This window comes from Ptychodera flava, chromosome 17 (assembly GCF_041260155.1).
Source record: "Ptychodera flava strain L36383 chromosome 17, AS_Pfla_20210202, whole genome shotgun sequence".
NCBI classification, from domain to species: Eukaryota; Metazoa; Hemichordata; class Enteropneusta; family Ptychoderidae; genus Ptychodera; species Ptychodera flava.
This window is the reverse complement of record NC_091944.1, coordinates 15144231-15170464: the sequence shown is the minus strand read 5'-3', so window position 1 is coordinate 15170464 and position 26234 is coordinate 15144231. Positions and strand designations below refer to the sequence as shown.

At 36.8% G+C, this 26234-nt stretch overlaps 2 protein-coding genes across 4 annotated transcripts; one reads left to right on the top strand and one right to left on the bottom strand.

Moving 5' to 3' along the window:
* Window positions 1-893: 893 nt before the first annotated feature.
* On the bottom strand, window positions 894-14102 carry LOC139115568 (epoxide hydrolase 1-like). Of its 3 annotated transcripts, none has more exons than XM_070677805.1 (7): window positions 12970-13104; window positions 9689-9766; window positions 7907-8516; window positions 5482-5611; window positions 4532-4734; window positions 3563-3791; window positions 894-3128 (listed from the first exon to the last, which is right to left on the bottom strand). In XM_070677805.1, exons 2-7 carry the CDS (start codon window positions 9725-9727, stop codon window positions 2924-2926), a joined length of 1416 nt encoding a protein of 471 aa, XP_070533906.1. In that variant the 5' UTR covers window positions 9728-9766; window positions 12970-13104; the 3' UTR covers window positions 894-2923. The 3 variants fall into 3 exon arrangements, with proteins under 3 accessions (XP_070533906.1, XP_070533907.1, XP_070533908.1); XM_070677806.1 differs by lacking the exon at window positions 9689-9766 and adding an exon at window positions 9619-9663 and having other exon boundaries at window positions 12970-13074; XM_070677807.1 differs by lacking the exon at window positions 9689-9766 and having other exon boundaries at window positions 12970-14102.
* On the top strand, window positions 13410-26234 carry LOC139115569 (protein ABHD13-like). Its single transcript, XM_070677808.1, has 8 exons — window positions 13410-13550; window positions 16226-16562; window positions 17638-17869; window positions 18936-19036; window positions 19618-19871; window positions 20745-20849; window positions 21598-21705; window positions 22280-26234. The coding sequence occupies exons 2-8, from the start codon at window positions 16271-16273 to the stop codon at window positions 22370-22372; spliced, it is 1185 nt and encodes a 394-aa protein (XP_070533909.1). The 5' UTR covers window positions 13410-13550; window positions 16226-16270; the 3' UTR covers window positions 22373-26234.

Sequence of the window (26234 nt, the reverse complement as noted above, 5' to 3'; positions counted from 1 at the left end):
TGAAAGTTACTTTGTTGGTTCTTACTTGTAAATCGGCTGTGTTGATTTAAGGAAAGCTTAGCTTTTCAGATATCAACAAAATATTCTGCAGATAGTGCTTTTCTGAGAGCATGAAGTTTGAACCTTGGTTTTCAGATGCCAAGCATTACACAAAACTTGCTGTTGTATAAAACCTTTCTTGAAAATTGTTAAACAGAAGATTTTCTAAGGAAAAAGCCACTGTTTTTCACCTCTTCCATGGAGTACAGTTAGCTATTTAGGTTAAGGAGTCTGAAAAGTTGTTTTGAGTTCAACAGAGGTTTACATAGTGTATATTTATTATTCAAATATTTATTCCCATTCCCACTTTTCCAGTGCATACCACACCCAGGCTGTTGTGCATCGGTTCAAAAGCGACTGTGCTTGTGATAGACCCTCGGTTTGCATCCATACTTCACTTGTATTTCTTATCCAATCAATCAGAGTCATCTTGCTTTCCGTAAGCGTAAATTGTCTTTGTTATTGAGTGTTTTTGTCCAGTTAAACCACAGGTGTAATGACAAGTCATTTTCTAGTGAGCGTTGCACTGTTTTGTTGTGTCCCTTTCCTTATAGAGTACCAAGTCGTCAAGGATAAATAAGCAAATATATATATTATACATATATACATATATATACACACACACACACACACACATATATATATATATATATATATATATATATATATATATATATATATATATATATATATCACCAAAACCCACAGTCGCAAGTGGTTCAATACACTGCGACAGCCACTGTATGCATTAATTTGCTTCCTTGTGCAAGAGTCATTTATGTTTATCAGCAGTTAAAAATAAAGCAAAAATATATTTCCTGAGCTCCATGTGGACAAATAAACAACGTTGAAGATTGTTTGAAATGTTGTTACCTCTTTATTGGAAGACATTTCTTTGAAAGTAGAAATTTTCAAAAGTTCACGTGATGTACTTTAAAACTTTGTAACAACTGTACTTGTTGTGTAGTGCATTGTTTGACTCGCCAATGGAACAGAAATTGACAACATCAAAGCGCCAGGCATAGTAGAGAAAGGAAAGGAAAGAAGAATATGAAAACTACAAGATACATCCACCATTTTCTGGAAAAGTGAAATTGTTCTGTCAACAAAATCTATCTCCACAAGTTTCTGTCCTAAGACTGCATCCTGTTATGTGATGTAACTTTGAACAATTTTACATTAGGAATGTCTTAGATTTTTTGTCTTAAACAGGAATATCATCTCTCTTTTTGAAGTGAAGATAATATACTTTCACATATGTGCATTAATTATTTTATGGCAACATCTTAATGAGTGAGAAATTTACTCGGTGAAAATTGCATAGGAAAGACTGATCAGTAAATTTGTGTATAATTTGAAATACATTATGATTGTTATCATCTTGCATTCTGAATCTGTGATTTAACTAATAGCTTCTGGGTTGTACTGATTTAAAGGTACAGAGTCACCTGTAATCTAAATATGCCCATATATGGTCAAAGGGGCATTACTTGGTATTCAAAATGCCCATGTGAGGGCGCTGTTTCCAAAAAGCGGCCACCCGCTTAAACCTGTGATTGGTTAGATTTTCTTTCCATGGTAACTGTGGCAAAATTGGAACAGATGACAGTATACCTTTAAGCTTGATATACACTGAAGACAGCAGAGACATCAAGATGAACATCAAGATTGCAACCACAGTCAATTACTTACATCTGTGCACCCTTTATACAAATCTTTATCTTATGTGGCATGTGTTTACCTCAACAGAAATTTGTAAATCACGGTGGAGATCTCATTTCAGAATAATATTCACTACACAGTTCATAATTTTATCACATAATTTAAAAGGTAGTTGACTGCGGATGATATTGCATAGAAGTGCTTGACATCATTTGTGTCACTTGGAATCTTGAAATGAGTTACAAAAAGAATTTGTGCAAAAGGCTTGAAGTTTGCTAACATACTACATGCTCACTACATGTCACACCTTACAAATGATAAAAAATAAGCTTGAACTTTACTCTTCTATAAAGACACAAATTTTTCCAGGACACAGCTTCAACCACTGACTGAAAGAACGTTGAAATGATTTGGCGCTATCTTTGATTTTATGAAACAATTCACCTGTTTTGAAAATTCAAAGAGAGGAGCTGAGGCCAAGTGTGCAACTAAGATTTTGGTAGATAAGAAATTCTAAGAAATAACAAGTCTGTATTTTGAAGGATTGGATGATATGTATAAACATGTAGAGATTCCCCCCTTACATCTATTTGAAAAGAACTGTATTCAACTGCGTATTGATATTAGCTAATAGTTCAGACCTTACATTATCTGTGTCTTTTTGACAGCGATGTCTTCTTGCTCCCTCATAGACCAGTGCCTGAGGTTTGTGACGGGGACTCCACAGAGTTTGTTACAGGATTGAATGCTTTTGCTGTGGCTGCATTTTGTTTACAAAATTGTGAATGTTCATTTGGACCTTCAGCCATCAGTTGATGGCAACAGTGTCTATGAAATGTACATAGGCTAGGAAGAACGGTTCATTACATTAAAATGAAAACCTGAATCGCTATTGAAGAGAATGTTTATTGCCCCTTTCTCATATAGAGCCCAGTTGTTTTTTACTTTACTTATTGAAGTGTCAAAATATAACCAAAATTTACAAGCAGGATTTGAAAGATGTCCACTTTACAGTAAGATGTCAATCTCAATGACCCCTCCCTAAATCAATTTTGTGTTTGAAAGGGGAATAAGGTCAAGCAAGTTCACAGTGATTTCACTGCGTTGAAAAAACCATTAAAAAAATGCTTATGGAAGATGTATTTCCTACAATGCAAAAACCATATTAATATTTTGTAATATAAAAAAATCCCGATAAATTTATCCAATGTGGGTGCAGTATTTATTGCCTCTCTTCAACCTTTCTTACAAACTGTCTCAGATCTTCAGCCAGTAAAAGTGGTTCCTCCATGGCGGCAAAATGGCCGCCTCTTGGCATTCTGGTGTAGCTGACCAAATCTGGATATATCTGCCTGGCCCAGTTTTCCGGCATATAGCCCAGTTCATATTTAAGTGCCGCAATACCAGTAGGTACGTTCACTACATGGCTGGAATGAAAGCAAACAGAGTAAATGCGTTGGTTAGTACTGGCCTGGAATCAGTGATGCACTTAATCTGGGCATGAGATGTAGGTATTCTTATAATTACATGATATTCATAAAATTTCACAACATTGACAAGTGAAAAAAGCAGACAGCACCCACTTTAGAACAACTACCATGCGTTACATATGCCTGATGTTTCTGTCTCTTCATCTCTCTCAATGTCTGTTTGTCTTTCTCAGTCTATCATTTGTTGCTGTATATAGACCTTCTATATGTCTAACCGCGTCTCTCTCTCTCTCTCTCTCTCTCTCTCTCTCTCTCTCTCTCTCTCTCTCTCTCTCTCATACACTACCATAACACATAATCTAATACTGTCACTACACTTGACTCCTCTCCTTTTAGCAGTTAAACCAAAGGACTGAATCATCAAGGCTTACTTGGCTGGTTCTGATAACATCTTTGGAATTGATTCTTTGTAGAATCTCATCGATGGTGCTATATTTCCATTGACCCAGTAGATCATGACATTGGTCAACAAATCATCTATGCTGAAGTGTTTCTCAAGGCCACCATCCTCAAGGTCATTGTATGCTGGATTGGTCCAGCCTGAAAATTTTTCCAAGATGTAAGCGGCTAGTCCGACTGGGGAGTCTGTTAGTCCATACCCTGTTTTAAGAAAGAACAAGGTCAACGTCAACAGAAATAAAGGTATGAAATACAGGTATGAAAATAAAAAGCTATCCAAATGGGTGAACATCAGAGATTTCACAAAGTTGTGGTCTTAATGGTGATGTCTAGCAGGAAGCTATGAATCAAATGCTGGGCAAACGGTCTCCCTTCCTAATGTTTTCAAATCTACTAACTTCTATTTCACAAATCTGGAAGGAATATGCCAACCTTTAAACAATTGGTAAGTGTGTACACATGCTGATTTGATGCATGTATGACAATGAATGTTCTTTTTAAGGAAAGTTTTACAAATTATTTGTAATGTTATGTGGTTTACCTTGGAAATGTTGATATTTTACCGAAAACAATACCATTGAATTGAATGAAGAATTTGACTGCATTTGGTAACATTGATGACTACTGTATCAAAAGTAGAACTCTTTTTCAAAAATCACTAATTTTGCAAACTATCACTAATTATACATGCCATACCTAAGAGTATGAAGGTGCATATGAATGTCATAGTGCGTTATCCTTGTACCAAGTTTGCAAGAAATTAGCTCAAGCATGGCTGAGATATCTTTGTGGAAGGATGGACAGATAGAGCCCAATCCAAAAGTCTCCATAAATAAAGGAAGCTGTAATGAAACATCAGCATTCATTTATCAAGTGGAGCTGGGACTTTCACTTGTAAGCCTTGATGTAAGTTTTTAAAATTACGGATAATATGAACCAACCTGCTGTGTCTGGTTTTGTAGCCTGTAAGTGCATGTACCCACTTGCTGCCATCAGTTGGGTAAATTTTTCACCCAATGGAAAGACACGATCATATTCATCATCATCGATGACCAAAGATGGGAAGATGCTACCGATGGCAAGCTTTACAAAGTAGTACGGTGGCTGGCCAGCTGGCATGTTGCTATGGTAACCCAAAACATGGCTGTCATTGTAAAGTAGAAATGAAATTACAGAGGATGTAAATTACAGGTATCATGAATGTGAGACTGTGAGCATGGTTGCGGTGAAAAATTCTACCTTGATGATACAAGGGCAGTATCCCTCATCCTTTCATCCCTTTGTTCAAGAAAATAAGATGTATGCAAGGCATATGTGTTAAAAATTTGTGTAAGTCTTTGTGTGCATTAATTTGTGAATGAGAGTATGTTTAAAAGAGGTCAATTTTCAAAAAAAGTCTAAAAGATAGGTAGATGAATTAACGTAGGTAATACATATTGTACCGATTTTTTATTTCCTTAGAATTTCTTAATATGGAAGACTGAAGTGGCCACAACAACTTCATGAAACCAAATGCTTACGAGTTTATATTAAAGAACAAAGGCAAACACTTTATAGTTTTCAACAAATGCACCAAATTCACTGGAAAAATTATTGGGAAGATGTATTCACAGCAGATTTTGCAGTATTTGAAAAAATGGGCAAAATAGAGATGACAATCGTATGTAACAATTTATCACATTGGGATATATATACTGAAAGACTCAGTTGTGTGCGGGCTCTCCGGCGCACTGCGACCTGTGACCCTTTGGTGATAAAGGGTCGAAGGTCGCAGTGCGCTGGAACACCCGTACACGACTGAATCTTTCAGTCGATGGGATAGATTTCACAGTGGAGCATGGTCTATGCTAATTTCATGAATAATTTAAATAATTCATGAATAATGGATTACCTTGGCTGGATAAGGCTCAGATAATAACCAATAAGAGAGCCCCAGTCACCTCCTTGGTAGTAATATTTCTCGAATCCAAGTCGTACCATCAGCTTGTCAAATACCCTAGCAGCAGCAATTGCATCAAAACCTATGAAACACGAGAAAGAAAAGCACATTAATTTCAGGTCTCCAGAAAACAAGTCATCGTTGATGACACAGTCCTAACTTGTTAATGGGTACTTTGATTACATGTCATCAGAGAGGATAGACTCTTCAGTAATTAGGTCTGTGATAAAAATACTTTGATACAGATGGCGCTCAATGGCCAAGAAAGAGTTCCATGGTGATAAAAATATAAAACCAATGTAGGCCACCATCCTAAAGAAAAATGAGTAGAGCCTGAGAGTATTATGGCTCTGTACATGAAAAAATCGTAACAAAATGGCCGCAAGGCAGCCATATTGGATCGAATCACATAACAAATTGACATGCATATATGTGACATTAGTCAATCTCCTTGTACCAACTTTGAATAAAATCGGTTGAAACATGTCTGAGTTATGGCTCTGTACATGAAAACATCGTAATAAAATGGCTGCCTAGCGGCCAAATCGGATCATATCAGATAACAAATCGACGTACATATGTATGACATAGGTCAATGTCCTTGTACGAACTTTGAATAAAATAGGTTGAGATATGCCTGAGTTATGCCTCTGTATATGAAAAAATCGTAACAAAATGGCCACACAGCAGCCATATTGGATCGTATCACAAAACAAATTGACGTGCATATCTATGACATTGGTCAATGTCCTTGTACCAACTTTGAATGAAATCGGTTGAAACATGTCTGAGTTATGGCTCTGTACATGAAAAAATTGTAAAAAAATAGCCGCCTGGCGGCCATATTGGATTGTATCACAAAACAAATTGTCGTGCATATCTATGACATTGGTCAATGTCCTTGTACTAACGTTTAATAAAATTGGTTGAAACATGTCTGAGTTATGGCTCTGTACATGAAAAAATCGTAATAAAATGGCCGCCTGGTGGCCATATTGGATCGTATCACAAAACAAATTGAGGTGCATATCTATGACATTGGTTAATGTCCTTGTACCAACTTTGAATGAAATCGGTTGAAACATGTCTGAGTTATGGCTCTGTACATGAAAAAATCGTAATAAAATGGCCGCCTGGCGGCCATATTGGATCGTATCACAAAACAAATTAACGTGCATATCTATGACATTGGTCAATGTCCTTGTACCAACTTTGAATAAAATCGGTTGAAACATGTCTGAGTTATGGCTCTGTACATGAAAAAATCGTAATAAAATGGCCGCCTGGCGGTCATGTTGGATCGCATCACAAAACAAATCGACGCGCATCTGTATGACATATGAAGTAATCCTTGTACCAAGTTTGAATGAAATCGCTTCATGCATTCTGAAATATCTGTGTGAACGGACGGACGGACGCACGCACGGACATGACCGAACCTATAAGTCCCCCCGGACGGTGTCCGTTGGGACTAACAAAAATGACTGGTCTCAATGAATATACTAATTTCCTGTACCAGTACTAATATTATCACTTGATGTTAATCAATATAATTTCTAATATGATATTTTCTATGACAATGAAACTTGCTTCAATGAACAAAATGTTAATATTGCCTTTTTACAAAGGTCACATAAACAGTTACACCTGATTTCACTCAAACCAGCTGATATGATACTGTATACATAAATTGTGTATATGATGTTTTTTCTAGCACAAATGAAGGCAGTCTTATAAAAGCAATGCCATCTAATTAGGCATACAGTGGATACACAGGGGATTAAAGCTGGATAGGCTATGTAACAAGAGAATAAAGTTTTAAATAATAACTAACTACCAGTCTACCAACTGTACTGAGGTAGAAAAATACATATGAATTTATCCAATAACCCAACCAACCCGAGAAAATGACCTGCTGGCCCTAGAATTTTTTTTGTATTTGCAAAATATTTCATGTAAATTCTCTTAATTTTACCATATCTTATAGATCTCAGCAAACAAAATTTTTTTCAGAAAATTAAAAATAGCCTCCGACCTACAGTATTAATTACCTTACTGTTCAGAGGTATGTTCCTGGAAATTCATATTTTTATTTGGCTTTACTCTTTTTTAATACTATATTGATCAACACATTGAGGTTTCAAAGAACATAATATATGTATACTAGACACAGATTGGGGAGGTCAAGTGAAATGGGTTGCAAATATTATTGCGGGATCAAATGAAGTTGACATACAAAGAAAGTTCTTTAATACTGTACAGCCATCTGGCATGTATAAAACTATAAGAAAAATTGTTAGTGACAAAATACACAGATGATTCCGAAGAATGTTCATTATCTTGATAGTATAGTTCTGAAATGCAAATGTGTTTATACCTTGTTTGTATGGAGCTTCTGAAAATCCATATCCTGGTATAGAGGGAAGAATTACTTCAAATACATCATCTTCACTTCCACCATGATTCAAAGGATCTGTTAGCATCGGAAGAATCTTGTAGAATTCATAAAATGATCCGGGCCAGCCGTGCACCATCAGGAGAGGCCTGACCTTGGATGGATCTTCCACTTTTGGTTTGACATGGACAAAGTGAACATCAAGTCCTTCGATTTTTGTCTTGTAGTGGTCGTATGTGTTGAGGACCTGTTCCTGTTGTTTCCAGTTGAAGTTGTTCCTCCAATAATGCACAACGCTTTGCATGTAAAGTGGGTTGAAGCCATAATTGAATTTGCTGTCCTCAAGATTTTGAAAGAGTCTACGCCGATCAAGTCGTGCATTCAGATCTTCGATGAAGGAATCCGGGATGGAAATCCACACCTGTCGGATGCTCGTGTCTTCTTCCTCTTCTGGCCTCTCACCACGGCCCCACCATCCATCTCCGTATTCCGGTGGGGTTGCCGGTTCAGAGGATGTTAAATACAGCCCCAGGAATACACTCAGCACCACAACAAGGAGGGTGAGCACGACTACAACATGACAATTCATGGTCTGAAACAGAGAGAATACAAATTAAAGCCAGTGAGCAATTAGACTGAAAGATTCATTGCTTGAGGGCGCTCTCTACACCCCCAGGGGAGCGTAGAAAGCGCCCTCAAGCAACAGATCTTTCAGTCTAACGAGTAATATACAGAATACAGCACTTGAACAAATATAAAGTATTTATAAGAAGAGTATCCCTCTAAATTTAAATAAAATATATAAGCAAAAGAGTAAATTAATTTATCAGTTAAATAACTGAACTGCTTGCTATGTTGAACAAATATGAAATAGCAAGGATTACAAATTAAAGTATACTAGAATATGTTTAACTTTTAATCAATAATAAACACAAAGAAATGTCCACAGCTGTTTTACACTGGAACATATGATTATTACAGAAGTTTCCAGATCTTGGTTGCACGTGGACTCAAAAGATCTGTCACTTGAGGGCATTCTCTACAGGGGGGTGTAGAGCGCCCTCGAGTGACAAATCTTTCAGTCTAGGTTGCACCTAGTGCACCTGTCTGTTACATTTTCAAGACCTACGACAGAGTTTGATCAGTTATCATTACAGATAAAATTTTGTCTGTTGTTACAGGCAGAAAAATATATAAATTATGTCCTAATAAACTGTATCCTGTTGTTGACAGCGGCTACACGAAAGAAACAATTCTTTCATAAAAATGATAGGTTGGCTAGCAGAGCTATTACAACAAAATAGTGCAAGAAGACACTTTGCCTGTATTTGAGCTTTTCATTTTTATTGGGGATGAGGTCTTGAAGGTTCTCCAGGTAAAACAGATTGCATGATCAAACTTAATAAACTTTGGAAATAGTAATAAGTGTATATTAAATATACCGTAGAGGCTCATGGCGAGGCAAGGCAAAGAGGAAACAAAGGAATAAAGAGCACATGCAATCAAGAGGGACATTTTTAATAAATTAACAGATGGGCTGGTAGATGGAGGAACAGAAAAAGAAATATTCACAAAGGTAGACATTTTGGAAGTGTTTATTATTTATTACCAAGTAACAAAGATGGTACAGGAAAAACAATGAGATGAATTTTACTGGATGAAGATTAAATGACATTGAGGAGAATGTTGCTTACATGTACTTGTATGTAGACAACACCAACCGAGGTTGTCAGCTTCAACTATAAAATAAATACAATATATTACCTTCTTTTTAGTTTGATTTTGGGTGTGAGTGACCAGCATGTTGACGACCTTGAAACTGTCCAGCTCAAATAACGCCCTCTATAGTCAGATAGTGCAGAATCATGTGATTGCTCAAAATGGATTGTTCAATAAGATTTTCAAAAAAATAGTGTCAGTGATACTATGCTCAATAGGGAAGTATGTAAAATGTTGGTAACTATTGCAATGGACACACACATGATAACACCATGCACCCTGGTACATCAAAATTAGTGATACAGTCTACCCCACTGAGGTAAAGATGGCCTCTTGTGATATTGTATTGCATGAATGCAAACAATATTTGGTAATTCATCAAGCATTAATATTTAAGGAAACGACTCATTATTGGCTTGGAGGTCTTTGCTTTTGTTTCTGTACAAATCATCACCTACATGTAAAATTCTGACTTGCAGTTATTGAATCTTTTACCTAGTTTACACTTTTGCTGCATATTAGAATACTTTAGATAAATGATAACTTTGTTTGAACAAATAAACATTTACAGTTTAGCATGCATCTACACACCAAATACAAAGGTCAAATGTGCAGCGGTTCTCAATTTTTTGTGATTTAACAAGAATGAGATATTGAGCATTGTTTTGGACCAAAAACAGCAAAAAATTGTTCAAAAAATACAATATTGAAGGCTTTGTCATGATTTGAACAAAACTGATATAGATCATCTCTAAAAAACCCTTAATATCAAATTTCAAAGTGATGGGACAAGTATTTTCAAAGACTTTTTGAATAAGAAATAAAAAAATGACTCAAAAATTCAATGTGAAAAGCTCACAACAGTTTGAACAAACTCATCTATAAGTTTACTCTCAGGAACATGCATACCAAGTTTCAAAAAAAATTGGATGAGCGATTTAAGAGAAGATTTTATGATGAAAAATGGGTAAAATTACCCCCTAAATACACAAATGAAAATTCCACCACATCACCTGTTAGATCATGCATACCAATCTTTGAAGCAATCCAACAAGCAGTTTCAGAGATTTTTGACCGAAAGTTGGAAAAATATATATTGAAAATTTCATCATAATTTGAACACATCTGACTGACATGCATAAATTTTAAATCAATCCAAAAGCAGTTTAAGAGAAGAACATTTTTTGACCTAAAATTGGAGAAATTGCCCTAAAAAATACATACATGAACATTTCACCACACATTAAGAATACACACATCAAGTTTCAACTCTGTTTTTACCTTACAACCTCACTTTCAACAGGGACTCATGAATGGTCAATGAAAAGATAATAAAGAATAATGCTATTAAACATACATGTAGTTTTGTGTACGAGCCTGTTTTTCCCGATTTTCTTCTCTCATCCGATGTTTCCTTGCACTCTGAGTCATGTCCTTGTGTGCAGTATGCAGTGCGCCCTCTGTTGGTGAACTTTTGGTATAGGATTTCTGCGCCAAAATTTCACCAAGGAAGGGTGCCCTGCAAACTGCATACATTATTAACACTGGACAGTCATGACTAACAGAGCGAGGAAACATAGGGCCAGAGAAAAGGGAAAAGCTTATACAAAAAATTAGGTTTAATAGCATCATTCTTCATCTTTTATAGCCAATGCAAGAGCCCCTGTGCCCCAAGTTTTCCTCATGCAACTCCAAACAAGTGTACTCTTAACTTTAAAGTTTGCTCACAGTAAATTGCCAAAGAAAAACCACCTCAGTGATGATTGTCACAGTCACTCCACTTAGTGGATGGAGTCTGTGTCGTCATCAATGGGAGCCAGCCAAGTAAAGAGAAGGGAATTATGGGAATAATGTTTATTTGACAGGAAGAATGCCTGTTTTAGCAGCCAAAAAATTAGGTTCCAATCCATTTCCAATGAGATCCAGTCTTTATGATCTTCATGCACACACAACCCATGGAGTAACAATTACCTCCACGCTTAGCCGTTCTCAGAACTTTTACAAATAATTGACAACCAGACCAAAGATGCTGAAATCACAAAGGGGAATGAATACACAACCATTAAATTTCTAAAGCTGGTGTGAGAAATGGTCTCCTGGCTGCTCCTACTACCTCCAATAGCTACTGTTGTTTTATACAAAGTTAGTTGACAAAATGTCAAAGGTGAGAGGCTATTGTATACCTGTGAATGAAGTGTGAAGTACCATGGTCCATGGGGGTATCAAATTTACCACCATGGAAGTACAAGTACAGTAATGCATGGAGGTAGAAATGGGATCTTGTGAGTTATGCTGATTGCAGGGGAAACCTCTAAAAAATTGTAGGAAAACGTGTTGGCACTGTAGAGGAATCAGCCCTGAGAAAAAAGTTCTAGCGCTACCAGGGCAAACACTTTTTCCCCTGCTGGAAACTTTACAAGTCTTCCAGAAATCTAAAAGACAGTGGGTATGTGAGTAACTCTGAAAATGAGTTTGAATTTGATGTTCATTCCTCGATCTCTTTCAAGTTGTATGAATCGACATGTGTTTGGGCGGTATGGAAACAATAATTTGGTTTATGCATGGCTGCCTCCATGGTTTAGGGTGGATCATATCAACCAATTTGTAAACTTATTGTTTTAGGGGCAAAAGAAGAAATATTGGTTCACCGGCTTTATCGTAGAGGTGTAGAGTATTCAACTCTCCCAACGTAATCTTAACTACACAAGAATTTTGTTTGAGTAAATGTCTGCTTTGATCATAGTGCTGTGAAAAAATACCGAGACATGGCACGTAGTCCATTCCCTCAGTTACCTTTCAGCAATTTAAAACTTATATTTTGTTGGCACGATTTCTTCTTGTACATCCAAATTTCTCAACATGCAAATCAGACCTTTGCTGCTCTACAGCGGCCAGGTGCAGAATATGTCCTTGGAGGGACTGTCGTTGATACAAATCAGTATTTGATGTACACCTGAGAGCAAAATTTTCACTTGTGCATTGCACAGTGGTTACTAGTCTGCAAAAACTGTTTCAAAGTTCATCGAAGAAAATACAATTCTACAAAGTTTGTCCATGATTTTTTCACTTGCCACGCGTACACGCCATGATGTTTGACATAGGGATTAATTTTAGCTAGCTCTGTTCAGTGCTGCATAAATCTACCATCTACGATCGAGTCTACGACGGCCTGAAATTTGTGATCAAAATGTCTGGTCTCTGCTACCTCCATGTCCGGTCTACCAAGTCTAAAGTATATGGACTTTGCATTTTGTCCTACCGTTTCCAATCATCATTCATATGAACGGCATATTTCCAAAACTTGAAAAAACAAGGAAGCGACTTACCTCTTTGTCTTCCAACGTGGCAATGCCGCCAGATAGATGATACTGAGTGATAAAACTAAGTGACGAGTAAGTGATTTAGGTCACTGAACTTTGCAGCCAGGCTCCCTATGAGGTCAGCGGTCAGGTCCGTCAGAGACCCCCCAGGCCAGTGATAATTTCAATCCGTATATTTTTAATAAATTCACATTTTTAACAAATAAAGTGGTTGACCATCGTTCAGCTTTGATTTAACCGAATTAAATTTGTGTCAAAATAAACTATGAAGCGATATGAACATCGCTCTTGAATATTGGAACAGCACTTGAAGCACTTCACATGCTTCAGCGTTATCGATATCACAGTGTGTGGTCATACGTCATGTGATGCGTCGTCGGCGCGTCCCAACGGGGCAACGCGAGGCACGAGCGCCACGCTGTGGTATAATCTTACACCCTGAGTAAAGCATGCCGGGACGGATGCAAAATGGCTGCCTCCATGAACCTTGGAGACGTTGTCAGTTTAATTCTTTAGAGAATATTGTATCGATAAAACGTATCCCCAGAACATAATTCATGCCAAACGCCGCGAAAAGTAGTCAATAGGTAAGTGTTAACATTGTTGTTGTGGTCATGTTGTTGTGGTCATGAACTGAAGTAGACACGATTGCGTTAATCTCAGTAGACCGAATAGAACAACTTTCCAAGCTGAAGTTGAGGAGTGAAGGTCGTTCGCTCCATTCCGAAGCCGTATTGGTGTTGTATTGCTCCCGAACTCTGTATAGGGAGTGGTAGGGCTACGGATCGTAGCAAGAAAGATTATCTCTTGTTGCAGGCATGCCATCTGTATGTTGCGATCCGTATCCCGGCCACTCTGCCGGCGTCTCAGCGTCGGTACATCATCATGGACGTAGCACACATACCTAGCTGCAAAATTGTAGCTCTACGGTGAAGGCGGTCGGTGAGTTTTGGTTTTTGCGACCTCGCTCACCAGTAGAGCTACAATGCAGAAGGCCCTGTAGCATACAAAATAAGCGCGCCACACATGGTGCGGCATTTTCATGTAAAATTCCACATATTTACTGCATCGCGTTCCATAAACATAGAGCGTGTTTCTGGGAGCCGCCATTACCGGAAGTTGGTAATGGCAGCTCCAAGAAATGTTTTTGGAACGCGATCGACGTATTTGAACAAATACCAAACCCTATACACGACAAGATTAGTGTAGTATAGTGTTTAATCTTCAGTAGTGATAAATCAGTATGGCCAAATGCAGTAAATATGTGGGATTTTACATCAAAATGCCGTGCCATGTGCAGCGTGCTTATTTTGTATGCTACGGGGCCTTCGGCATTGTAGCTCTACTGGTGAGCTAGGTCGCACAAACCAAAACTCACCGACCGCCTCAGCGTAGAGCTAAAATTTTGCAGCTACACACATACCATGATTACACCGCGGAGGTTGTCTCGCTTCTAGTTATACTTCCATGCCACGGTCATTTTTGTTGAGGGACCGTGCCCATACCATTGGACTGTAGATCATAGAAAGTCTTATTGTTTAGCCTCTCCAAACTTACTGTAATATTCATATTGGGACATAGTTTAATATGAAATTGATGACACTTGTAACAATTTTGTCTTGGAAAATTTGATTGTCCTCCCTTGGAACTGACAAAACTGTGACTACTAGCTGCAAAATTTTAGCACTATGGTGAGGCAGTCGGTGAATTTTGGTTTTTGCGACCTCGCTTACCAGTAGCGCTACAATGCAGATGGCCGTGTCGAGTTTAAAATAAGCGCATCCCACTGGACGAGGCATGTTGATGTTAAATGCTACATATTTACTGCATTTGGTCATACCAATTTATCACTACTGAAGACCAAACACTATACTACACTAACCTTGTCGTTTATAGGGGAGTGGAATTTGTTCAAACACGTCAATGGCGTTCCGAAAAAATTTCTGGGAGACGCAGCATGCCATTACCAACTTCCAAGTAATGGCGGCTCCCAGAAAGTAGGATGCCCCAAGCTCAATGTTTATGGAAGGCAATCAACATCGTAGAAATGCATGAAATGACATGCACAAATCCAAAATTGACAAACAGTTCCTCTTTATTTGAACTCTGATGATCAGAAACCAAGTGTGATAAATAGAACAAAATAAGAAAATGCAAAATTTGCAGTTAGAATGCGCCTCAGGGACAGATAGTCGGACTCTCAAATTTTTGCAATTCTTTCGTGATCTACCTCTCGTAGGGGCTCATTTTCAAGCTCTTTGACTAAGAAAAACTTTCACAGGCTTAGTTTTTCGAAAATCCACAATTTAATTTTTCCCCCACAGAGTTAAGGTTCCAAGACAAGAACTTGACCTTTTAATCTAACACTTCTCTGGTGGTTAATAAGCTCAGAACCACCGTAAATTATACATTTTCAGAAAGCCTAGATATAGGGAAACATTTTGATAATAACAGTGTCACCATTATTTGCATAACTATCACGTGACAGGTAATTTGCATAACCTTCCAAAAATCGGTTTTTCTTATGTTTTGTCTCAATACTTCAAAATATCTGACTCACTGGAATGTAAGCTGTCACAACGCTCTTCAAAAGTGTGTCTCAGATTTTTATATCGTGCTTAGTTTTTTTTGCAGCACAATTTCAAAGAAATCAACTATGGTTAAATTCATTGCTCTGGAAGTTTTTCAGGCATAAAAATTGTTTTAAGAAGGTTTCAAAAAATTCTGAGACACTTTTTGGAAGATCTTTAGGACAGCTTACACTCACACAAATTTCAGCCACATATCTCAAAGCATTGAAACAAAACATAGGGAAAACCGATTTTTGAAAGGTTATGCAAATTACCTGTCATGTGATAGTTATGTAAACAATGCTGACATTATGGTAACCAAAATGTTCCCCTGTATCTAGGCTTTCAGAAGATATATAATTTACAGGGGTTCTGAGCTTATTAATCACTAGAGAATTGTTAGTTTAAAAAGGTCAATTTCTTGTCTTGGAACCTTAGCACAGGAATGGCAGCCATTTTGAATTTCAAATATCACAAAAAGTTGGATAATTTGTTTTGCTGGTTCCAAACTTTGCACGGTGACCTTCAATTTTTATTTGGTAAGAGAATGGTTAAAAGTTTCATTGAGGAAAGTTTGAGCAAAAGTTTCAGTCTTTCACTTTCGAGGTGCATACTACCTTAATATCTTGTCAAGGAATGAGCGTCACTCACTCCCTATTGATCTAAGTTGTAAATTGCTTTTCTCATTTCAGTTGACAGTACCACTTATACCCCTGGTAAACACATCCATAAACTAAATGAAATCAAGGGTATATGCAGGCACTTACGGTGACCACTACAACCCATCTATGGCAAAACCAAAACTGCGGAAGCAGGACTCAAGAAATGAAGACACAAGTGAAAAAGTCCCTGTGGGACGACCGGCAAAACACACCGGATATGATCTAATTGAGTTTGTGGGTCGCCTTGTTTTGAATATTATGTTGAAATTCTGGAGACTGTGCAGTGCAGGGGTTCTGCTGCTTTTTCTATTCTACTGGCAATATGGTGGTGTTTTGGTATTTACACTCATGTGCTCAGCATTTTTCGGTGAGTATACAATTTGATCCGCTCTATGCTGATGACCAACTCTTTAAGTTTGTATCATTTTCTCTGTAGAATTTATCTATGTATGTTGTTATTTTCAATAATTAGGGGTGAGCTCGTATGAAAGTCTAAGAACGGTACTAGACTGACAGAGTCATGCACTGTGTCACGATCCTATTTCATTATTGACTCTCAGTACGGACAATATAGTGACTGGCATTTGTAACTATTCAGCAAACACCAGCCCCTTTGACAAGAAAAGTTGATACATATCACTGGCCTCCCACAGTAAAGTGATAGATAGAAACAAAAACACGCAAGTGCGAAAAGGAAGAAAGGCATTAAAGGTGAACATGCATAATGTGGGTGACAAGAATTCAGTGTGAATGAAATGTAGTTCTACAATAAATACAGGTAACTATATATATATATATATATATATATATATATATATATATATATATATATATATATATATATATATATATATATATATATATATATATATATATATATATATATATATATATATATATATATATATCACACACAAAATGTATACAATGTGCCCTCCCGGTTATCACCATAATGGCTTTATGGCAACCTCTGAACTTGGGCACAGAGTATATATTTTATATATATATATATATATATATATATATATATATATATATATATATATATATATATATATATATATATATATATATATATATATATATAAATAAAAGACCCAAAGCTGTACTACAAAAAAAGACATTACATAAAATCAACATATCAATAATACCCAGCATGCAACAGGTTTTGCTTATGAAGCCGTTGCCCATGTAGCCATGGCACCCAGAAGTCATGAAACAAATCCAACAACTCAATGCTCATGTGCAGAGGAATGAAGAGAACAGTGATGAATTATGGGTAATGATTGCAATGAGCTTTGTGCTTGACATAAGACAATGCATTTTTGGCAGAAATTATAAATTTTTTTCTGACTTTGATTTTATTTTTCCATCAGAGTTGTCCGCATGTACATCACATGTAATTCATTCATATGGTATCCCACTTTTCCACTTCATTTCAGGTATTTTATACAACTATCAGGACAGTCTTCTTTACTATCCAGATCAGCCGGAGTCATCACGGATGTATGTGATGTCTCCGCGTATATTTGGAGTGCCTTATGAAAATCTATTTATTAAGACAAGTGACGGTGTCAACATCAATGCAATACTCTTGAAACAGAGACCGGAGATAGTCGCTCAGTCTCCAACTATTATATTCCTTCATGGGAATGCTGGGAATATTGGACACAGGTATGCTGGGAAATTTATCTTGTATGGCATTCCCCTGTATCAGAGTCTGCATCAGGATAAGATTTTAAGTTTCAGATATGCAGGAAACAGACCAATTCAGATTCAGCATCAGATACCATATTATCGGTGATTCCGGAATATGTACTTCAAGGTGTGTCAGGATGTGGTCTTGGTACTTTTCCAAGTGAGCTTACCAAGTGAGACAAACTTTGAAAAAAATTTCCCTAGATTTAGCTAATGATAGTTGAAAATCATAGCCACACCTTTAGTAAAGTTTACTATTTGTGTAAACAAAATTAGTAGCAATTTGATTGCTTCCTAATGCACAAGACTGAGTAGTGTATTGTCCACTTTGATAAAAAGTCATATAGACTCTTGTGTGGTTCCAAGCCAGTCAGTACACAGTTACTCATGTGAAAAGCATATGGGCAAAATCAGTAGAATTGCCAGGGATGGTAGAGGAATGTAAAGCAAGTAGAATTCTGGAAGAAGACCAGATAGTGTCAGTCCAAAACATAAGATTAAATAGTGGATCTTTGAAAAATTCTTGCTCTGTGTGTCTTATTTGTTTTGTGCTTGTGCAGTTTGTATCATTAGGGTCTTTAGAGAACAAGGGAAAGGTGATACAAACATTGGTTTGATGGTCTTACATGTTTTCTCACCAGCAGGAACAAGAACCTGAGTACAGTGGTTGTAATTCATTCATATGTGTGGAAATGTTGCCTTCATCCGACTAAACAGCCAGTTTTAGATCCCACACACACATACATGTAGTATGCGCACACAATATAAATGGTCAAGTTGTGAAATTTGCCTGTTTAGGTCACAGTCCCTAAATCATGAAGGAGACAAGTATAATATGTCTTGTGCCATAATGCTTCATGTTTCTCAAGCAGCTCACTGCAGAATTTTGACTCAGGGTCTGCTCAAGAGTAATCTTAAGGCACCTACAAAGTGCTCCTGCAATTACCCTACAATGTTCTGGTATTTGCGTATTCTTTACGAGCTCTCCATGACCTGAAACAGCGCCCTCCAATCATTTGATACTGCTGCTTTTGTCTTTCAGACTACTCAATGCACAAGCTCTGTACTCCTATTGTGGAAGTAATGTCCTATTGGTGGAGTACAGGGGTTATGGGAGAAGTGAAGGGTACATCAGTGAATCAGGTAGGTGACTTTACAATCAGGTGAAATCAGCCAGTTTTCTCCCAAACAAAGCTAAGTACCTACCGTCCTAAAAGGTAATTCCATAACTTTCATCAACTGTTTCGCATCTATCACAGAACTTCACCAATAGTTATGTACAACTTTGTAGCAAAAAGATTTGTCTAAACGTTGTTGTCCATGTCATTAAACAATGCTGATGTGTGTTCGATGTCTTTTTTTAGTGTTTAAAAATGAATTTTATTGAGTCAAGATTAATTTGAATGTCATGAGTGGAGTGATACATATTGTTTGCTTAATAAGATACTGCTTACTAGCTAACATTCAGTGGCTGTAAATATTGGTCCATACATGTATTCTGGTAAGACTGCAGCATCCTGGTTTGAGACTGGGGCACATGACATTTACATAAAGCTGGGGCAATTGCTTGTATTTGCAAATTGTGAAAGTCACCATAAAACAGGTACAAATCTACGTGAAAAAAGTTTTAAAGAACATTACATATTTTATTGTGCTATGGTATAATGTGTATTTTGATGATAGGACTGCAAAATATGTTGAGAATAACTTTCTTTTGCCCCCAGGGTTTTACACTGATGCCAAAGCAGCTGTAGATTACCTACTCAGCAGGAGTGACATAGACCCTACAAAACTTATCATATTTGGACGCTCACTAGGGGGCGCTGTAGCCATCGACCTCGCTTCTTCCCCGGGGTACAGGGATCAACTCGCTGCATTGATTGTTGAAAACACATTTACAAGTGTGCCTGATATGGCCGGTGTTGTCTTTAATTTACCAGTTATCAGCTGGGTACCACTGTGGTGCCACAAAAATAAGGCAAGTACTGTGGTATAATGTTATGAGAATTTTTTTTTATTCAGGTATTATTTAAAGGAAAAATCTGAGTTAGAGGCTGAGTCTAGTTCAGTTATGTATTTTTATAAATATCATCATTAGTTAAAACTGGTTCACATTCATAATAATAACAGTGAATTTCAGCCAAGCTGGTTCTACTCTACTTTACTTTTAGATCTGCTTTTTCTTACCATGCCATTTGAATGACTGAGGGGTGGGAGGGAGCCCCAGAGCAATACATACCAAGTATGAGATCAATGGCATATCATTCAATCATACATTGACAGAATTTGTACCACTTGCAAACTAGCAATAATAGTCAGTAATATCATGAAGATGGCGCTCAGAAAAGGCAATTCAGAATTCTTTATGTACACCCAAAAAGTCAATTACAGATCTCATATTTACTGTTGCAGTATTACATTGATGTGCAGTTTCCAAAAGTTTCATAAATCACCAAGTAGTCAGTGCATAAACCCTAAAGGAGTGTTGTCTTAAACACAGAATTGCATGACCCAATTTGATTTGTACCTGGATAAGTGTTATGTAAATATTGCTGCACCCTGCACCAAGTACTGTACATGAAACAAATTTGTAGCAGTGTGTTGCTTGTTCCGAAATTAATTCAAATATGGCCCGCCATATTGCTCACCATATGGCCCACCATTTTTGCTGATACAGAATCCAATTTCCAGTCACCCTGGATGTAAAATTTATGTTGAAATTATTTCAAAGTGTATTTGTAAGTACTTCTTCAGTCTTCCTGTGAAAATTTCATCAACCAGATCATTGGTAAAGTTGTTCACATATAAGAATGTGATTATTTAGTCACAGTATATTTTGCTTATGTTGCAGTATCTAAGTATCAAGAAAATTCATCGCGTTAAGGCTCCAACACTCTTTCTATCAGGGATGGCAGATGAACTTATACCTCCCAAAATGATGCATATACTCTTCCAGGTAAACAGAAACCACACCAGAGATACCTTGTCTCATCAGTCTGCTCCTTTCAGTGCACAGTGATGTCCTATCTAGCGCCCTCTAGTGGCATAATGTTTCATATCCGCCTGACTTCCTCCAGTGATGCAGATTTCAAAGTGTTTCTAGGACAACATAAATTATGCGATTCTATTCTGTCATGTTTATGACAATTTTTTCAAAAAAAAATTTTTCCATTATCATCATCTGATCTTTTATTGTTACCTCACATAACATAAAAAAAATCATGTTGTGTACTACATGTTGTGTATCATTGTAATCTCTGAGGAACTGTCAATTGTGTCCATTCAAGCAAAGTTTGTACTTGTGTAAATCTTGCTCCACGGTAGATTTTTGTCTCAAGGTCTAATTTGCAATCAACCAATCACTGTAAAGCCAAAAGTTTCAGTTACGCCAAAATCCAAAATAGCACCTTGATTCTGCAAATGTAGCATGTACATTACAGCCATTTGATCACCAAATTTTCATATTGTGTGATATTGAAAATTTTGCTCTCTAATATAAAAAAGAGACAGTTTTCTTCAATAGGTTATTGTGTGTCATTGATGCATCTGTTGAATGCTGTTTGCAGTGGATATATTTATCAGTGAATGTTTTGAATGAAACTTTCTTGACAAGTGGATTGAATATTACAAATACTAGAAGTAGGTAAATTATATTCCCTCACTCTTGTTTTGTTTTGTTTTTGTCTGTGTGTGTGTGTCAACAGACCTCAGGGGCAGTGTTAAAAAGACTTGCGAAATTCGATAATGGCACCCACAATGAAACATTCCAGTGTGAAGGATACTTTGAAACTTTTGCTCATTTCATAAAAGAGGTAAGAAACAGACACTTTACGTCCATTTCTATCTCATTTGCTGGTTAGTTGATCCCACCTCAGCATTAGTAAGAAAAGATTGACATTTAACCTGTTCATCCCCCAGTCTCTGTAAACAGGTCCACAATCACCATCGATAACAATTGATTTGGGCCAAACTATGTTGGTGAAAGGGTTAAAACAGATAACAAAGATGCAGGGTCAGATGAAATTTGATCTGAATAGCTTAGACATGCAGATCGTGAGGAGTGACCTTATGTTGTGGTCTTGCAAACAGTCAATCAGTCTTTCGTAGCGTTGTTTAACATGCATCTTTTCAGTAACTGTGCCTCTGAGGAAAGCGTAAACATACCCAAATAAGGAAAAAACGTCAGAATGCTAGCCGTTCAGAGAATTTGTATAGAAGATTACCAGCTTTAAATGTTAATGTTATCACTGCAAATTGCTACAGGCATGTACAAGAAATGATGCTAAAAGTTTCAAAAATTATCATTTTAAGTTTCTTGACTGCCTTCTTGTAAAAGAATTGGGATTATTCCACCCACCTCAACCACCAACCTTATTTTTGTCCCAGGTTACAAAGTCAGCACATGGATCTGCTATGGCAACAGGGCATTCTGGGGATAGATTGGTCACCATGGAAACAGCAACATATGAAGATGTATAACTTATTGCTGCATACAAACACCAGTACTTCAACATAGTTCCATACAGTGCCTTGGGAAAAAATTGTCAAAAAACATTCCAGAGTGAAAAGACTCACTTTTCATCTGGTATCATCCATGGATGTTAATAATGAAAACACTTGAATAACTGCAACAATTCAGGTGGAAGTGATTAAGCGTAATTTCCACCTCGACAGAGTCCACATTTTCAGAGTTTATCTAACTTTTCCATCACTTTTAAATGGGAACTTTCAGACACAGGGATTACACATTCCTATAACTTTTACCAGAAGAATAGTAGTTCAATTGCACTTTTGATAGAATTTGCTGAGCTTTGAACTGAACTTTGGGTCTGGCAATGTTCAGCAGCTTGGAAGGCTACACTGGTATTTGATTTGTAGATTGTAATAATTTACAGCAACTTAAAGAGTCTAAAACTAAAGCTGTTCTCTACCTGATTGGCTGTTTTGATATATTATTCAATAAAAACCATGAGTTTCAGCCAGCCAAGGTTTAAAGCTTCCGAAAGGCTGCACATTATCCACCTTTGGGTGCCTTCCATAATCAAAACATTGAAAGATACCCCTAGGATGATGATAAATTGTAATATGGCTCAGCATGAACACAGTATTGTTCAATTTTGTCCCAGGGATTCAAAGCTCTATGAGATCAGTGCATTTCAAAGACATAAACAGTGTTGATCTATTCTGAATATTGTGTTTGAACTTTTTTGGAAACGTGCACAAGAGCTCCAAACATGGAGTGATCAATTTCAGCCCTGATGGCAAGGGCTATTAGGATACTTCACACTCAGGTTACCCCTTTACAACCTCACATCCCTCAAATCAATAATTACAGACTCAGCTTGTCCCATACTAGATCAATTTACCATTTGAATTGAGGAGATCACCTGTTTGTCACTTTGACGTTTGTCAGTGTTACTTTGGCTTTCCTAACAGAAGGAAGGGTCAAAAAACTTTCACTTCCATACATCGGAAAGCCAGTGGATAACAACAGGTTTAGCCTGGCAGTCTAACAGTGCTTATTAAGGTAGGGTGAACCTTGGGGACAGATATTCGGACTCTCATATTTTTACAATATTGTTTTTGTCGTACCCCTTGTGGGGGCTCATTTAGTAAAAAAGCTTTCACTGGCACAGTTTTGTGAAAATCAGGATTTTTATTTTCTCCCATAGAGATAAAGGGGTGGTGGCCAATTTGAATTTCAAGCATCAGTAAACATCGGGCAATTTATTTCTCTAGGACCAAACTTTTCGAGGTGACCCCGGATTTTTATTCTTAATTTTGAATAGTTGAAGTCTTTCATTTTTGAGGCGCGAACTACCTTAAGGTGGAATGCACCTTTGAAACAGGATTCTTGTCTCTCAAGTTTTTACAATTCTTTGCTGATATGCTGCTTGTGTAGACTTAAAAGGCTACAGGTCATACTAATGAGTATATTGATTCAGGGAAATTTTACAATAAACAGGATATGCATGTATATTTTAGTCACCAAACTCTAAGACTTCTGTGCTGTTTGGTATGACATTTCCTGTCGTACAGTTAGATATTCTGTAAAGGATAACAATAATAGTAGGTGGAAAATTACAACTTACAGTTAAGTACAAAAATGAGTAAAATGTATCGCAAAATATACACAGCATACAATGACAAATTTTATATGAAGCAAATTGTGAGGTGTAAAATGTCACAGACAAGACAGATGGTCTTTTAATAAAACATTTCAAGGTTTCATATTTCATTTTTAAAAGCTTTTGAATTAAATTGCTCAAAGAATCGTGCCATCAAAAAGTTTGTCAAAATAAAACCAAGAGAGTAATTTTAGAACATCTAAAATCACATTTGATGTTGAGCTGCTCCACTATAAAGAGTTTGAATACGCACAAATTATTCTAAATTTTGCAAGTTTAAAAAAGATTAAATTTCCCCCGATGGTGTCATGCTGATGATATTTATGAAAGCATTAAGTAGGCAGGACAAGATAACTTTCAAACTGCTTTATTCTTAAGCAGTCCTTCCATTATCATCTTGTGTTTTGAAGGGACAAATGTCTTCAATTTTTACATGATTTGGTTATTTTTGTCAAGTACAAGTGATTCTTTCCACAATGGAGGTACCTCCATGATTCCTCCATCCGAAAAAATCATTGGTTGGTATGTGAATGTGTACCCAAGGCCACAATCGTCAATCCCTTCAGTCATATTTGGTTGCAAATAGGTTCTTGTTAACTTTGACTGTTTACATAGTGTCAGTCCTTTGTTTTCCTTTGAAAGCTGATAAGCAACTGAAGCCTTTAAGCTTTCGTTGCAGATCCTTGTCCAATGCATAAAATGTCTTTTAGGGACATTTTATATACACTTGTTATTATACTTACCCAAAGAAATATGCGGAGATGTCAAAATTTTGCAATTTTCAAACACCATTTCATTGAGCTTGATTATGCAGCTCCAACTCAACAACCTTTGTAATATGCAAAATATTTTGTGACATCACAGAGTACATTTACATATCAAAGAGCCCTTATCCCTGACCTGATTAGCAAAGTGAGCCATTAACCCTTGGTAGTGAAGATCAAACACATCAAGTGGCATGGATATTGTTGCAATGCATTCCCTTTTAACTTTGAATTACAGAAACCTTTCCTTACTATTTATTGTTTTTGGGGAGGGGCTGTTGCCTCCCAGGTGTAGTTTTGACAATGGCAACCTTTCAGAAAAAAGAAAATAAGTCGAGGAAAGTTGACTGTTTAACTGAAAGGACATGCCCACTTCCTCCTTGTTCTTGGAAATTAATTATTCATGAATCATGCTACAATCTGAGAAGAAATGGACAGATATGATTGTCATCGGACCATGGAAATTGATTTCAAAGTTAAGCAGTAAGGGATCTTGATAGACGCTTGCGGATGTATTTATTGGTTGACACCCTAAATAATGTCAAGAATTCATGTGTTACTTGTACAATCAGTATGATAGCAGAGGTCTGTTGGCCAGTGGCACTGATCGCAATCATATAAAGCATTGTTTGCACAAGGCATTTGTTGATGCCGTCAGAAATGAAAAAAACATCTTCTAACAAAATTTGTCCCTTTGACTTTGTTTTCAAAAAGCGTAGTGAATGATTTATTGCAATGCTTAGCTTGAATTTCACTCATTTTTGTGAAATTCACTGTCAAATTCTCCGTCATCTTTTCAATGAGTCTGTATAATTTAAAGGAAAAAATCTACATATCTTTTGTAACTTTATGCATATTCTTTATACTGTTAAAGGTATACTGTCACCTGTTCCAATTTTGCCACACTTACCATGGAAAATCTAACCAATCACAGATTTTAAGCAGGTGGCCGCTTTTTAAAAACAGCGCCCTCACATGAGCATTTTGAATACCAAGGAATGCCCCTTTGACCGTATATGGGCATATTTAGATTACAGGTGACTGTATACCTTTAATTGGCAGTTTTTTCTGTTCTGAGTATGAGTTCTTATTGCCATAGCCATTGATAAGCAGGTCAACTCTATTGTGGATTTGTGATGTGAAATCAAATCACAGATTTCAAAACCGTGTCAACAGTTTGCAGTGTGAAGCATACTCATGCAAGTCACAATTTTAAAATTCTCCAGTAAGCCAAGTTAAAATATTTCTGCATATCAATACAAGAAATTAATATCAAGAAATCATCTTTAAAAATAAAATTTACAGCTCTAACCCTTTTGATCTTCAACAAAATATTTAACAATTACAAATTTTAAAATCTCTGGAAGTGTATTACCCTAGTGTTTATCTTGCTAGTTTCTGTCTTAACCACAATCACAAGTTTCTGAGATTAAAAATGCTTTGATCATT